The sequence below is a fragment of the Poecilia formosa genome, unplaced genomic scaffold (genome assembly GCF_000485575.1).
Source record: "Poecilia formosa unplaced genomic scaffold, Poecilia_formosa-5.1.2 Scaffold124, whole genome shotgun sequence".
NCBI lineage: Eukaryota > Metazoa > Chordata > Actinopteri > Cyprinodontiformes > Poeciliidae > Poecilia > Poecilia formosa.
Window position 1 is genome coordinate 593,053 of NW_006800063.1, and position 15,468 is coordinate 608,520.

Here is a 15,468-nt window from a genome sequence, read left to right on the forward strand (position 1 = left end):
TTTTTTTTTTTTTTTTTTTGTTTGGTGCCAAATTTTTTTTTTTTTTTTTTTGTTCGTTTGTCGTCATAATTTCTCTTTCTTTGTTTTGCTAATATTAAAACCAGGAACTGGGGTGTCGACACCTCAGTAGAAAAAAAAAAACAAATAGAAGAACAACCAAACAAGTTTTAAAACCACGTCCTCCGTGTGTGGACTCCTCCTGAGGAGTGGGTGGAACGAGCAGAGGAGTCTCTCTGTTTTTTTTGTTTTTTTTATTAGGAGACAAGTTTAGGTAGGACTGTGCGAAGAGGGATGGTCTCCCCTGAATCTCCAATCATGTTGCTCTTGAGTTTGTTGCTGGGAGCCGTTGTGCCCAGGCCCTGTCCGCCCTTCGTCATGATGGAGGGGAAGGAGGTGCTGTGGTGCTCGGGGAGCCGTTTCACAGGCACCCCTTGGCTCTTCTCCGTCCCGGGGAGGGGCTTGGGAAGCCGGCGGTACAGCCAGGGGTGTCTGAGGGCCTGGCTAGGCGTGAGGCGGGAAGAGGGGTCCCAGTCCAAACACTTCTTCAAGAAGTCAGTAAAGGTGGGGTCCTCGCAGCCTTTGAGCGCGACGCTCCAATCCTTGCTGCCCGGCGGGCCCCTCATCTTGCCGCGGCGCGAGCGCGACCCCGTCAGCACGGTGGCGCCGGTCGGCAGGGTGCTGACCCCGCAGTAGCGAGGCTGACCCTTGGAATTGATGAAGTTCTTGGCTCTCTTGGCCTGCTCCAGGATCTTCTGTGGGGGCATGCCGAGCAGCTCCATGACGCAGGCCAGCTGGTCACCCTCGTCCTCACCGGGAAACAGCGGGTAGCCCGTCAGCAGCTCGGCCAGGATGCAGCCGAAGCTCCACATGTCGATGGGAAGGCCGTAGCGCGAGCCGAGGATCACCTCCGGAGCCCGGTAGAAGCGGGACTGGATGTAGGTGTAGACCCGCTGGTGCTCAAAGCAGCTGGAGCCAAAGTCAATCACCTAGCAGAAACAGATGGGGGAGGGGGAGAGAAAAACAAAAAAATGTGGGAGTCAGCATCAGGTTGGGAAAAGCGGTAAAAAGTCTGCAGCATACAAATACTTTTTTTTGTTTTTACGTATTTGTTCAAAGTGTCACCATGTTGTGACAGTACAATATGAGACAAATAACCTGTGAATCAGAACCAGGGGAGTGTCTCAGCGCTGTCAATCATGCGCATGTATGCACGCCGCTCCTCACCTCCTCCCGCCTCTTCTCTTTCTCCAAGCTACACTACAGCTTCTTCCTGACAGCAGAGCCTGCTGCTAATGCTAAAGCTAGTTAGCAGAGCCACTGATGACGGTGGATAACGGTAAGTTGTTTCTCTGCAATAAGCACCCTGAGCAGCGTGTACACATGCTTGATTGACAGCACTAAGACACTCCTCCTGGCTCTGATTTTTTGGTTTTTTGGCCGGAACGGTGCATTTCAATGAGTTCAATCTTTTCACAGATGATCTGCTTCATAACAAACTGTAATGACATTGAGGCAGTTTTAACAAATATATAAAAAACTTTTGAGAAATGTTACATACTTCAACTTTAAGGAATGTTAAAGTTGAAGTCTGCTATCATGAAATTTTATGATTTGTTTTATTATAAAATAATACAAATGATGCTTAGAGAAAAATTTTGTTTACTGCCAGCTGGGTTGCAAAAATTTCTTACATGAATCCAAATATGATTTGCAACATGTTTATAAATTTACAAAAACGAAACAAAAAAATCAAGGTAAAAAAATTAAAAATAAATAAAAATAGGAATTAAATTATAGGCTGATGAACTCATGGATGATAAGAAAGAAAGCATTAGATAGCGTAGGACAGGAATAAGCCCCGTGTTTCTGTCTGCAACAACTTATTCAAATTGTTGCCGTGTTTTGGAGTGTACTTAACAAATTACTTAATGACTGACTGAACGAATAATAACCAAGAATCATATCAGTGTGAAGTTGTCAGGAGCGCTACCTTGATGCCGCTGCGGCCCTGCTGCTTGAGCAGGATGTTCTCAGGTTTCAGGTCGCAGTGGATGATCCTGTGCCGGTACAGCGCCTCGAGACACTGCAGGATGGAGTGCGCAAACTTCCTGACCAGCGGCAGGCTGAAGCCTTGGAACTTGTTGCGCTTGATGAGCTCGTACAGGTTCATGCTGAGCAGCTCGAAGGTCATGCAGATGTGGTTGCGGAAGGTAAAGTTCTCCAGCATGTGCACCACGTTCATGGCGCCGTTGCGGTCCTGCTTGCGCAGGTGCTCCAGGATGCGGATCTCCTCCTGCGCTTGCCGGTGGAAGCGCTTCTCGTTGCGCACCATCTTGAGGGCCAGGTGCTGCTGCAGCTTGTGGTCGTAGACTTTAGCCACCTGTCCAAAGCTACCCTTACCGATGATCTGAGGAGGAAGAGGAAATCGATTCATGACCGAACTAAATCAGTAAGAAGCTTGGAAACGGGTCCAAGCCAGAGTTGGGTGGTGATTCGTTACATTTACTTGAGTGACCTTTTGGAGAAAAATAAATAAGTAAAATGACTTTTAGGAGTATTTCTACTACACTGTAGTTTTTGACTTTTCCTTGAATAACTTTATTATGAAGCATGGCTACTTTTACTTGAATAAAATATCTGGAAACTCAACTCACTATGCGTAACTTCACTGGAGGAAGAACAAGCTTGTTTTAACCAAAAAATAAAAAATAAAAATAAAAATCACCAGACACAAAAATAGACCTGGGGTTTAATTAGTGTTTTATTGAAAGAAATTAATTTTGTTATTTTGTAATTATGTCTTTTATATGAATTGTTGTCAATTTGGTCTTTAAAATACCTAAATTTTCACAGAAATTTAAAAACTTTAAATGACAGATGTTTGACGAGTTACTCAGCATTTTTACCAGGTTCTTTTCTACTGTTAACTGATTAATTTCTTAGATGGCTACTTTTCAGTTTACTTGAGTAAAAATATGCCAAAGTAGTTTTCACCCCACCTCTGGTCTAGGCACTCTTTAGCTCTCTATCCGTTCCCTAACTTGTGTTGTTCACAGTTTGTAGCACCAAAAGAAACAAACGGCGCCGTTTTCTGACGTGCAACCATATCAGTAGTGACATCATTTGCCTTATTTGTAATGAAACCAGGGAAACTCCAGGTGGAAATGGGCGTGGTCTAGTCTGACAGGTACAGAGTCATCCAAGCATGAGACGAGATCAAGTTTTTGTAGCTGTGACTCATGCTGAAAGAATGCTGCTAATCTGAAGATTAGTGTCACCAGTTACTGTTTCTTTTTTTTTTTTTCATCAAGGTAGTTCCAGGGATTTCTTTGGAATTTTTTGGCTGTAGCATCAGTTTTATTTTAAAGCAAAATTCAAGTGTATGCGGGTCTTGGACCCAAAAACGTTCATTTAGGTTACCTTCAGGAACTCGTAGCGGTACGCCAGGTGGTCGTGAGGGACATGAATGTAGCCGCCCTGCTCGTCGTCGTAGCCGCAGTTGTTGTTTCCGCCGGGAACGACAGGCCTTTTCCTCGCGTTGGGTCCCACGAAGTAGATATCCGGGTATGCTTGGATCTCGGTGTGCTCCAGGGTGGTCAGCTGGGACCGGTAGAGTCTCAGAGCCTGCTCGGGACTGAGAGTGTTGCAGAGTTTGCTGCCGTTCCCAGCTCCTTGTGATCCAGATGATTCAGTGGAGCCCTTACTGGAGTCAGAGCTGAGGCAAATAAAGGCGGCAGGGTAAACACGCCGAGTTCTATCTCGCCTTTGAGGACGCATTTGATAACTGGTGTGTGTTTTCCTCACCTGTCCGCACTGTGATCCTTGGACAGGGTGGAGACGGTGGTTTTGGTGGGCGTCTGGCCAGTGCTCCCAGCGTTCTGAATGACAGCTGTGGTTATAGCGTTGATTTTCCGGTTATTGGTTGAGTCTTCATACAGGTACTTGACCTTCAGCTGGCCACCTCGCACGCTCAATTGATCCCTCATTACGACTTTGTTACCGACAACCTGTAAGCAAAAAAACAGATACATGTTAATAAATGCAAAAGGGCCGGGGGGAAAAAAACAACAACAACAAACATCTCTGATTCTCTATAATTTCAAAAGGAACCAAAATAACATGAAACATCTTACCCTAAATGTTGAATTATAATTTATGTGATAAGTAGAGGGTGAAGTATTCGATTTATTGTGACAAAAAAAGAAAAAAGATGTGAATAACTGCTGCAGATAAAAACAGAGAGCTCAGCATTTAGCAGAACTAGGTCAGGTTTTGATGAAGAAAAGCAGAAATATAAACAACCGACTTCTGAGTGGAGTGTTTAAAGCCAAGCAGCCTTTCTGCAGCTTGCAGCTGGTAAACTGGCAAGACTGGATCTGGATCCAGTCCGACTGAAAACTTTCCAACGTGACAAACTCCAACACCTCACTGGAAAACCATGCAAATGAGCTAAGCCACACCCACCTCTGTGTTTACAAGGTTGCCCCACAAACTCAAATGTTGCTCTTCAGAAACGTTCCCATTTGAAACATGCTTCTTTTTAGGACACCAGCCACATAAAGAAGTGTGATTTGTATCGTTGAACTGCAAGTCGTAACTGCATTTCAATGGGGTTTTTTTTCAACTTTATTGACATTTATTGGTGTTTTTATTGAACAAAAATATTACAAACCAACAATCCCAGCGGCATGGACGGCATTGAAAGTTTTAAGTGTCATTTACTGGAACTTATCATGACAACGATAAATTAAAAAAAATACAGCGCTATAAGGCATTTATAGATAATGAATTGCATGACAATTCTGAGCAGCTTCCCTCTATCCATACTGAAGAAAAGTATCCTCACAGCATGATGCTGCCACCACCATTTGTCAATGCTGGCATAGTGTGTTCAGTCTCCTTCGTTTGCCAATTAAGTAACTTTTGTGGCCCTGTATTTCACGTAGGGTCGAAAGCTTGATGGTGGATGAATTTAACCACATGCAACTTTGTTGGTCAGTCACGTGGAGGTTTTTGGCTGTAACCTTTAGCAGATGTCACAAAGAGGGTGTAAAGATGAAATGTAGTCAAACACTGTAAGCAAGCAACCTCAAAGCACTACAGCCACATGTAGCTCATAAAGTTCAGTATTTAACTCCTCGAGGTAATCATAATGTTTCTGTTAGGCCAAGACCTCCAGCGTCGACCGTCTCTGTGCTACGACAAAGACAGGATGCTGTCAACAACAATAAAGATTACTGATAGATCAAAATATCACACTACATACTCGTAAAGTGAGATATCACTGGTTGTTCAAAGGAAGAGTAGGGCTATAAAGTCTAAAAAAAGGTCTCGAGCCTTTCCAGTAAAGCGTTTCCTTCTGGCAATGCCAGGAATTCCTTCTTCCACGCTGTCTGACCTTCTTCTTTCTCACCAGCGGAAAAACCCTCCGCAAGATTATGGAGCGCAGAGGAAATAATAGTCATTAAAGTCAGATTACGCTCCCAAACTATAGAAGCAGTCCGTTAAAAAAAAAAAAAAAAAAAAAAAAGAGTCGGGCTGACTTTTCTTTCACATTTGAAAAGCTCCTCTTCTAATCGCCAAGTGGTTTTGGGAGGAGGAAACCGTCTTTCCTCGACGCTGAAATGACCGAAGCCGAGCTAATTTACAGAGACAACAAAACGAGAAGTTGTGATTTAAAAGCACATGTTCCCTTGAAAGAGGACTCAGTCGGGAGAGTGTTTATGTTGTAAGTTTGAGACCCCGAAAATAGACGAGGTATGCAGGATTGGTTTCCATACATGTCGCCATGTAGCCTGAACTTATTACGAGCCTTTCTGCTGAAGCAGTGTCTCACGCAGCTGTTCTGCAGTCACAGTGAATGTCATCTATCGCGACCCCTTTGCTTTTTTTTTTTATGCTCAGGGAAACACGTGCACGCTCGTATAAAAAAAAAAAATAATCAAGGGTTCATGCACGTGCCGCAGTATAATGGATTACCCGCTGACCGGGCCGCGGGTGTTATAAACAACATAAATCGTTTTGAAGCGCGGACAAAAATGGAAACAGGAAGCAGATTTCTAACGCAGGTATTATTGAGGGTAATGCGAGTTGTGTGCGAATCTGTACTCTCCGACAGATGGAGAAGAGCTTATCGCTGAGCTGTCAGAAACACCTAAGGGCGCTTTTATTTTGCGCCTGAGCACACGCAGGTTTCCATCTTGTGTAGCACCTACAAACACAGCAACCTTTGGTCACAGTCGGCTTTAAACCGGATCCACGCTTTCCATTCATGACAGAGTACTTTTCCACATTCACATTTCAAGACTTCCACCGTTTTCCAAAAACATTCTGTTAATTCGGGAAGAAAACGTGAAGCTACTCTGTCTTGTGTTGCATAATTATGAATATTTTTGTTTAATTTTAAATGTTTGAGATTAAACAAACAGATAAGCCAAAGAAATTAAAAGAGTCCAAAAAAATGAGACTTTGTTAGTTGCGAGTTTTACACATCAATCAATATCTTTCTTCGGCATCTCGCTCAACTCGACTTCAAAGTCTTAGGAACACCCAGGAAAATCTAGTTTGTTTATATCGGTTTGTGATGCATTTATTTTGTCTGTAAAAGCCATAAGTATTTTTGGAATAATTAATGCTTATCACCAATTACAGCAATAATTTGTTCAATTTTTTCCCCCTTAAACTAATAGAATCTGCTTACAAACCCTTTAAATGTCTGCAAAAGCAGGGAAAGTTCAGCATTTTCCATCAAATCAAATTCCATAATTTTCCATTACTATAACAGTGGACAGAGCTTTTCTCCAAGCGCTTTCGAAATGGGACGAGCTCCTGTCAGTCATGCTGAGCAGAGGACGGTACCTCTGCGAGTGCTGCACAAAAAAAAAAAAAAAAAAAAAAAAAAACACTAAAGGAAGAAGAAAAGTCAGACTAGAATAGAAAACTAGGCCTAACCTCTGAGCGAGCCCACCGACGGCGGGCATAACGGGAGAGGGAGGGAGGATGTTGATCGGTGATTTGGTTTGTGGGTCACATTTTCAAGTCCAATAAATCTTTACAATGTATCAAACCAGCCTTTTTTTTTTTTTTGCTGGAATGTGGAAAACAGAGCATGCATTTTCTGCTGACGGGGACATTTGGAGAGGGGAACAGAGACGGTATGTGTTTTAGGTTGTCTTACAGAATCGGATAGATTGCATTCTATAGTGTGCACGAATACGTGCAGAACCTGTGGAATAAATCAGAGTGAAACCGCTTCCTCAGTCACGCAAAAGTCACCAGCAGATGAGGAGTTTAACTAGTAGTCAGATTCTGGTAAGACTAGTTTTCTCCCTGGTAGTCTCTCACATTAAACCTGCAGACTTTAATTTATTTTATCGGGATTTGTGTTATAGAGTCACGCATTCAGGCTCAATGAATAAACACGATAAAGACATTTTTGTAAAATTACAACTGCAAGTTTCTTAGGACTTTTTTATGGCCTTCTTTAAATAATGTCTTTTCCCTTGCCACTGTTCTATCCCGACAAGATTTGAGTTTACGTCCAATGGTTGTGCTGTCAACATAATCCCCTACCTGAGCTGTGGATCTCTGCAGCTCCTCCAGAGCTACCAAAGGCTTCTAGGCTGCTTCTCTGATTAATTTTGCCATATCCTGACCTGTCAATTTAAGTAGACGGTCATATCTTGGTAGTTTTTAAGTTGTGCTGCACACTTGAACTGTTCTATGTGAAAACACACACTGCTTGCCTCCATTTACCAATTGTGTAACTTCTGAAAGTTACTGCTTCCACTGCAGTGGCGAGTAAAGGGGGATAAATATAAAAGCACTTCACAAATATACAACTTTGTGTTTGTTCTGTCACATTGCTATATTGCGACAGACTGCAAAGGAGTTCAAGGGGCGTGCATAGCTTTCCTCTGCACACAGTGTGTCTCCGTCTTCCCTGCACTATTAAAATGACAAAATAAATAACTGCTGCTGGATCTCTGGGGGACACTCACTCTGCACGTTTCACCGTGACACAGAGATGCTCCGCATTCATCGTTTTCATTTGCCTCCAGGAAACTAATCGATATTACTCACATGATCACAGCTTCCTCATTGAGGGGCATAAAACTGTCCGCATTAAAAAACACTGGAGATAAGGCAGGAGACAAGCTTCCCTAATCGACACGGGGAAAAAAACAAAAAAAAAAACCAGGGGAAAGAGGGAGGAGGCGCACAAAGACGAACAGAAACAGGGCAGACTGTAGGGGACGTCTCTCTGAGGAACAGGATGTCTCAAGACAGAGAGCCTCGGCACAGGAAACGAGCTTTAACTAGCTCCGAGCTCTTTGTGTTTGTGTTTTTCCGTGCGCCACTCACTGTGTGCTTGGGCATCGGGGGCAGTCCAGAAGGGCTGTTTGCGTCTGCTTCGTCTTTCAGAATGTGGTCTGTTCTCATGTAGGAGTCGTACAGGCCGTCACCATGGCGCGCTGCGGGGGACAAAAGTGACCAAACAAATCAGTGCGACAGCAGCGGGTCCTTTAACATCTGCAACACTCGAAGGATAAAGATGTGATAAGAGGTGATAATCTTACACAGAGAAAACCAGGCAAAGTCCCATTGATTAGCTCATAAATCATCTGGACAGCTCCAAAAAAAACAAAAAACAAAAAACAAAACTACCTTATATCACTAAAACAAAAGACTTGACAAATCCCTTCCGCTAACCTCAGCAGGGCTCCCTCCTCCTCCTGTGGAGTGAACACTGCCTGCCACAAGATCCCAGCCCACGTTTACAGTGAAAGGGCCATTATTAGCAGGTACACCATTGTATCTATTGTGTGCCACACATTGTATCCGAGCCCAGGGCTCTGACCTGAACAGCTTAGATAGGGCTTAGGGTCCCAGATCGCTAGCGCTGCAAGTGGTATTATTGGCCTAATGGGGGTAACAGATGCCTCAGTGACGACAGCATCTTTCCATCTGTCCATCTGCCCATTCGGCCAAATCTTTTAAGGCCCACACCAGGTGTGCTTGGGAGTTCTAGATAGATGGATGGATGGATGCGTGGGCTTGCCATTCAATAAGTGCTGAGTTTCGCGCTCACCTCTGTGGCCTCGAGTCAGACACCTAGAGTAACCTGAGATCATACAGGCGGGAGGACACGGCGGCGAGGAGAGCGTTTGGGAAGGCAGTTACCAAAGTGGCAAGCCACCATCCGCCGACTGCTTATGCCAACAGTCATCTAAGCTCCTACACTCGCCGTTGGTTCAGCAGAAGAAAGGCGAGAGGAAAAGCTGTGTAAATTTGAAACTGCAACCCCAAACTCGGACAAAGGCTTTCAGTTTTGGTCTGTTTGATCTTCTAACCGACCGGGCCTTGAGAATGCTGTAACCATAAGCAGATGCGTCAGAGGGCCCACGTCCCTCGTGCAACTCCGTCAACAGACCGGCTTCTGAACAGATTAGGCCTGCTGCTTGGATACAAACACATTAAACCTGCACAGCACAGCAACCAGCCGCATTAAAGCCGCGCACACACAATATTAGGCAAGCATGGGCTCCATTAGCCATCTGCAAACTCCTAATTACTCAGCAGGAAATCGGCAGCTTCTGCAGGAGACCCGACTTACTCGTCCACACAAGCCTTTGCAAAGAGACTGTTGGTTTTTTTTTTTGTCCAACCAGAAATCCATTCAATAGTGGAAATATCTTTGAGTTGCTCCAGAAACTCAAAGATATCGGGTCGGTCAAGCTAATTCTCAGCTTGACCGGCCCAAATTGCTGACTGGATGGTCAGAAACTGAAAAATTCTATCTTTTGGAAATCAGTGAACACAACATACCAAAATGCTACGTGGTGACCTAATGACATGCTTCGATGTGCGAGTTGTTACCGAGTGAAGACGCTTTACCAAGAAGCAAAAGAGTTCAGGAAGCCATTTAAAAACAGGAACGTATATAAAAACCAAAACGCCATTTAAACTGAGCGTACTCATTAGCTATTCAGGCAACAAGAACATAACTTGACCAGAAGGTGCCACTAATTTAACTTTGCCATTTTATATTTCTGAAGTTTTGGTCATTTCAACATTTTCAGGTCAAAAAAAAAAAACAAGCTCTCTGCCTCAGGACCTCAGTTCACACTCGTCTCAAGGACGTTTAATCAATTTTATCCTTGTGAGCCTTCAAGCCCTGTCTGTCATGGCCCAAGCTGGACTGAGAACTACTATTAACCTTTAGGAAATCTCAAGGCCTGTTCACACTGATACAGATTTCCAGATGTTTTCTGCTGCGTTTGAATCTATCAAACACAGGAAAAATTTGAAATTAGAATAAGTATAAAAAGAAAACTTCTTTCTTAGGTTGAGATTTTTAAAAACATAATTAGGACCTCCATATGTGCTAACTAGAACTGATATTATGTATGCCATCACTTCCAGAACTTGATTTTTTTTTTCCCCCAAAGGACAAGAACTCATACAAGAGGAATTGATGTAATAAATGCCATCATTAGTCATTTTAAATGCAAAAGGAAAAGAAATACTAGTAAATTTGGATTTAAACACCAAACCAGTTGCCTCTTGCCTTTGTCTTAAAATTTTAAATCATCAACTGGTGCATATCTAACTTTAAAAAACCTGGAGAATTAAAATCAGTACGCCTGTAAAGCATTCGAAGAAATCAAAAGGTAGCGACAGGGGTCAAGTAAACAAACACAGGAGTTCATTTATCATAAAACGTGCAAGTGGGGCTGTAAGTGTTGTAAAGTCAGACTTTTTGCTTCCTGGTAACTCTGAACAGTGTCTCTACAGACAGAATAAACCGCCTATTTCCTGTACACATAACAATAAACCTGCAGTCAACACACTAAAATAATAACTATCGTGGTATATGACCCGTTCAAATTCCAAATACAGCTAATAATACGACCATAAACAGAAGAAGGGCTTACTGGACAGATGGAAAAACAACGCAGTACTTCCTGGACTAACTTTCAACAGTACACAGAGGTCTTAAGATTGATAAGCGCCACAAAGCATGTTTACAACCCGGATGACAACACAGAAAAACATTTGAAAGAAGGAAAACTAACCAAGCTCATAATTAAAGTCGCTTTTGGTGCAGGATGTTTCGTTGACAACCCAAAAAAAGATGGAAACTCGTACATGAAGCGACCAAAATTAACGTTTTCAAAAACAAACAAAAGCAAACGACAGAAAGAGCTGTTGTGGTTACCTGTTGCTATCGGGGCTTCTGGTTTTCTGCTTATTATCATCATATTTGCTATGAAAACGTGATTCCAGCATCCAAAGTGAGAAAAAAAAACTGATAAAAAAAAGAAAAGGGTCCACACCGTTTTCACCTAGCAAACTCAGCTAATAGCATCTAAAACTTAGTTTTAAAAGTCTTTTTTAGTGTTTAAAACACTCCCCGCTTTAGTTTAAGTTTAAATTCGAGTTTTTTTTTTCTTTGGGGGGCTTTTACTCCTTCTCTTTATTCTGGATTTGACAGTGATTCCCGGCTTTATTAAAAACACAGATTGCTGTATTTATACTTCTGGCTAACATTAGCTTCGCCAGCAGTCTGGAAAGACTTCAACAGGCAGTGGGGGTCGTTACCCGCAGCTAGCCAGCCCAGCTAGCTTTCAAAGCAGCCACAAAAACACCCGTCCGGACCGAAGCCGCTCCCTCCGTTGAAAACAGTTTGAGTCCGAATATCACAGCTGGGTGTCTTGGCCCTCGTACCCCTCGCCTTTCTCTGACAAGACAATGAGTCGGTCCAGAGCACCATTCCCGTCCCGGTTAGCTGACTCGGTAGTTAGCAAACAGCGATGCTGCCACTCGCTGAGCCCCCCAGAGATTCGTCCTGTTTTGGGACAGCTCAGAGCTGTTTCACTCTTCCCTCAGTGGAAGCTAGCCAAATGGTCAGGCGAGCAAGAGCCGCGCATAAGCTCCATGTCCGCAACAGAAAACAAGCGGAGAGTCCTCTTCGCGTAAAGCTTTCAGCCGAAGTCAGTGCTGTTAAATCCCTCTTGAGCGTGGCGAGAGTATCTTATTCTGAGCTGTATGTTGTTGCTAAGGGCGTCTTCAGTGAGCCCAGAGTCAGCAGGGAAACTGAGGGAGGGAGCAGGGCGGCGCTTAGCTAGGAAGGCTGAAAGGACGCAGAAAGGGCGCCCCCTAGCGGTCACTCGAGCGCTGCAGATGAACCTTGGGCTTTTCGTCGAGTCCATTATCACAAAATTCAACTGCACCGCATTTTCTTTGAAGCATTTAAACACTTCAAGCAAAAAAAAAAACTGGCATAATCTAATTGTGTCATCTGCACAATTAGTGGGGATGGGGGAGTGTTTTGTTTGGCAATGTGTATCCATCGGCTTGTCATGATAACAAATTTTGTTGCCCTAAAAGTTATTGCGATAAATGATAATAATATTGCTTTAAGACCATTTTGAAGTAATATATCATGGCATAATAAAGCAATTTCGTTCTCTAAAAGACCAACAAACTTTGATTTTGTATAGAACACTTTACACTGGAACTGGAAAATATATTGAAAAGAAAACACAACAACCAGGAAACAATAAATAAAATAGAAATAAAAACCCACACACAACTGAAACCATAAATAAAATGAGTTATGAAGTGTCTGTAAATAAAATCGCCCTTCAAAAAATAGTAATAATCAGAATGGAAATTATCGAGCGATGAACTGATTCATTGTTTATTGCGACAGACCTGTGTATGCAGTGTGACGGATGCATTTATGCAGAAACTGACACTTTTGTCAAAACGATTAACATATAAAAAAATCAGGAACTGACAGTCTGTGTAGGTAAACAATTCAGAAAGGAAGCAAGTAAATAGGTTTAACAGCTGCATTTTTAACTACTGTGTGTATAGTTGCAGATTGTTTTTGTAACATAATGTTCATGACAACCAACTTATGAAAGCATTTTCTTCAAGATGCCACTTGTTTTGAATTTGTAAAAACCTACAGTAATTCTCTTTTCTCTTCATTGCCAAATGAAAAATCTGAAAGAGAGATTAAAATGGATAGTTCAGGGTTTTTCAAGTGAGTTAAAAACAGAATTGTATTAATATTAATTCCTACACTCTCTTAGTTAATTTAGGAATAGAAAGGAAGTGTCTAATCAGAATTGCTTTACTTTTTTTTACTCTCGGTACGTGTGAAAATAACCATACAAGGCAAACATCGCAGTAACATAAAGATTACTAAATCTCCTTTTTTCAGGTTCTATTTGCTTTATAATATAGAAGTCTTTTTTCTTGGCATCTCTTAGTTAACTTGAGCCACTGGGATTAACTAATCTCAATCAGCAGTAAATCAAGATACCTACTACAGGGAAGACATTGACTTCCGACAGCTATTTATCAAGATTTAATTTAAAGAAATCGTTCCGTATCCATTTAAGATCTCAAGCAATATTTGACACATTTTTATAAATACTTTTTTATTCTGCAAAATCAGCTCGGCTCTTTCTGTTTGTCAGAATGAAGAGTAAAGAAAAGCAGCGGTTGTGTTGTTAAATATTTAAAGCATATGTTTTGTGCAGAACTTGTTAGGGCCACACGTCGCTAACGGTCATTCACTCCAAATACCCTATGAGGAAAACTGCGAACTGAAACTTGAGAGGTCACGAAGATCCATACTGAGACACAAATAGTTGGAGGCAGCGAATAGGACAGACGGAGTAAGACCGGGCCGGCATGAGAAGGGGACCGGGGCTAAATTCAGAAAGTGATACATGGCGGCTGCAGAGGGTAAAGCTAATCATAGCTCTTTCTCAGAGGTGAGAAGAGGGCCCTGTCTATATTTGCTTCCATAAATATGCATGCTGACACAGATTTAGTTAGCTCCTGGCCATCAGCCAACCCTTAAACACCATATTGATTATTCTTAGCTCGTGTATGTGACAATGTCTATAAACTGAAACGCTTTTCGCACTTTCCTCTAAAGTAGGTTGGGCATGTGAGAGTGTGGGCCAGGCACCCTATTTAACCCCAGCTGCTGAATTTACAGCTACAGCAAAACATAGGGCCAGGTGCAAAAGCTACCTATAGGTCCTTGTGGGGGTTTCTGGCTGTATTTGGTCATAAATCCCGTGACAGACGCCGACACCTGTTACTTTATTGCTTTAACACCATATTCTAAAAGGACAGTGAAAACAGAGTTCAACTAACCCAACCCTAAAAAAGGGAACTCATTGTGGAACCAAACTGTCGCTATGATGCGAGCACCAAGGCTGCGGCTCAGGCTGCCGTCGGTAATATTTAGAGGAAATTTTGTCTTAGCCTATTGAAAATTAAATACAAGATAAGCCGACGTTAATGTAGCACAAATAACCCACATAATCAAAAAAGATGAGCAGTTCAAACACTAGGAACAGGGAGTTCTGATGTAGCATTTTAGCTAATTCAGATTTAATTATTTAACTCAAGTTCGATATTAAACTATTAATCACGATTGTTACCGCTGATGTTGAACACATACTGGATTTTACAGTGAGGATTGGTTAATAACTTTTCTATTTCAATCTTTGAATTTTATTTCTATTTATTTTTCTGACTTGGAACTTGTAAATCACTTCTGCATAAAAACATGCAGTGCAATTAAATAATGTTTCTTTTTATCACGAACACAAGTGATGGGAAATGTCCAGGTGCTGGTTATTTCACCCAGTCTCCACTTCATACCTTTGTAGTTTTTGATGTCATCTATCGCGGGACATTTACCATTCGTGTGTATATATCGAACAGGGGAATGTTTTGTGTAAAAACCTAAAAAGATTTAAAGGAAAGATTCAAGGGAATTTTTCATAATCTTCTCATCCTACTGTCAGAAAAAGTGCTCACTTGATTTAAACAAATCCAACCTTCCAGCAAGAAGTTGTTCAAAGTTATGTTGCTTTGATCAAGGCCCTAATCTGTCACGCTAGTCTGCAAAAAAGTTAAGTATTACGTTTTATTACATAAGTTGTCAGAAATATTAAGATTTAAAAAATATTGATCTGTCTTTACAAACATAATTTTATGAATGAGTTGCTTGTCTATTGTGCTTTTCATGCTCATAAAAGTCTCTTTTTCTCACAAACAGAATAAAAGTTTCATGATCTTAAGTCGGTCCTTAAGTACAGTTCTTACAGCACGTACAATGCTGAGATGCTGCAGCCACCCCCCATCAGCTCTTCCTACAAAAGCCACGCCACCCGGGGCGGAGAGCCACATCAGCTTTTGACATCATAGCAGTAATTTGGAAAGCTTAGTGCGTTGTAAGGTGGCATTTGTAAAAAGAGCCGCTGCTACAGGGCTCTCTGTAAGCAGATAAAAAAAGAAAACACAAAGTAGGACGAACAGCTGTAGCTTCCATGCAGCATGTACAGGTGGCGCTTGTGGTCTAGATGAGGCCACCTGCTGGTGGTTTGAAAGTAGTGCAAGTGGGCTTTTCAGAAGGAAATCATGACA

At 42.2% G+C, this 15,468-nt stretch overlaps 1 protein-coding gene across 3 annotated transcripts in view; it reads right to left on the reverse strand.

Annotated features, from left to right (window-relative positions):
• Positions 1-12,115, reverse strand: part of dyrk3 (dual specificity tyrosine phosphorylation regulated kinase 3) — a 20,987-nt gene extending 8,872 nt beyond the window's left edge. The window contains exons 1-6 of one of the 3 annotated variants that reach the window (XM_007561241.2): positions 11,222-12,115; positions 8,365-8,474; positions 3,805-4,007; positions 3,421-3,715; positions 1,991-2,407; positions 33-986 (exon numbers count right to left, since the gene is read on the reverse strand). In XM_007561241.2, coding sequence (XP_007561303.1) covers positions 255-986; positions 1,991-2,407; positions 3,421-3,715; positions 3,805-4,007; positions 8,365-8,474; positions 11,222-11,264 — 1,800 coding nt within the window. In that variant the 5' untranslated portion in view covers positions 11,265-12,115 and the 3' untranslated portion in view covers positions 33-254. Of the gene's footprint in view, positions 1-32; positions 987-1,990; positions 2,408-3,420; positions 3,716-3,804; positions 4,008-8,364; positions 8,475-11,078; positions 11,194-11,221 lie in introns of those variants that run through there. The other 2 variants (XM_007561243.2, XM_016676026.1) reach the window with 2 other exon arrangements.
• Between the last annotated feature and the right edge of the window lie 3,353 nt (positions 12,116-15,468).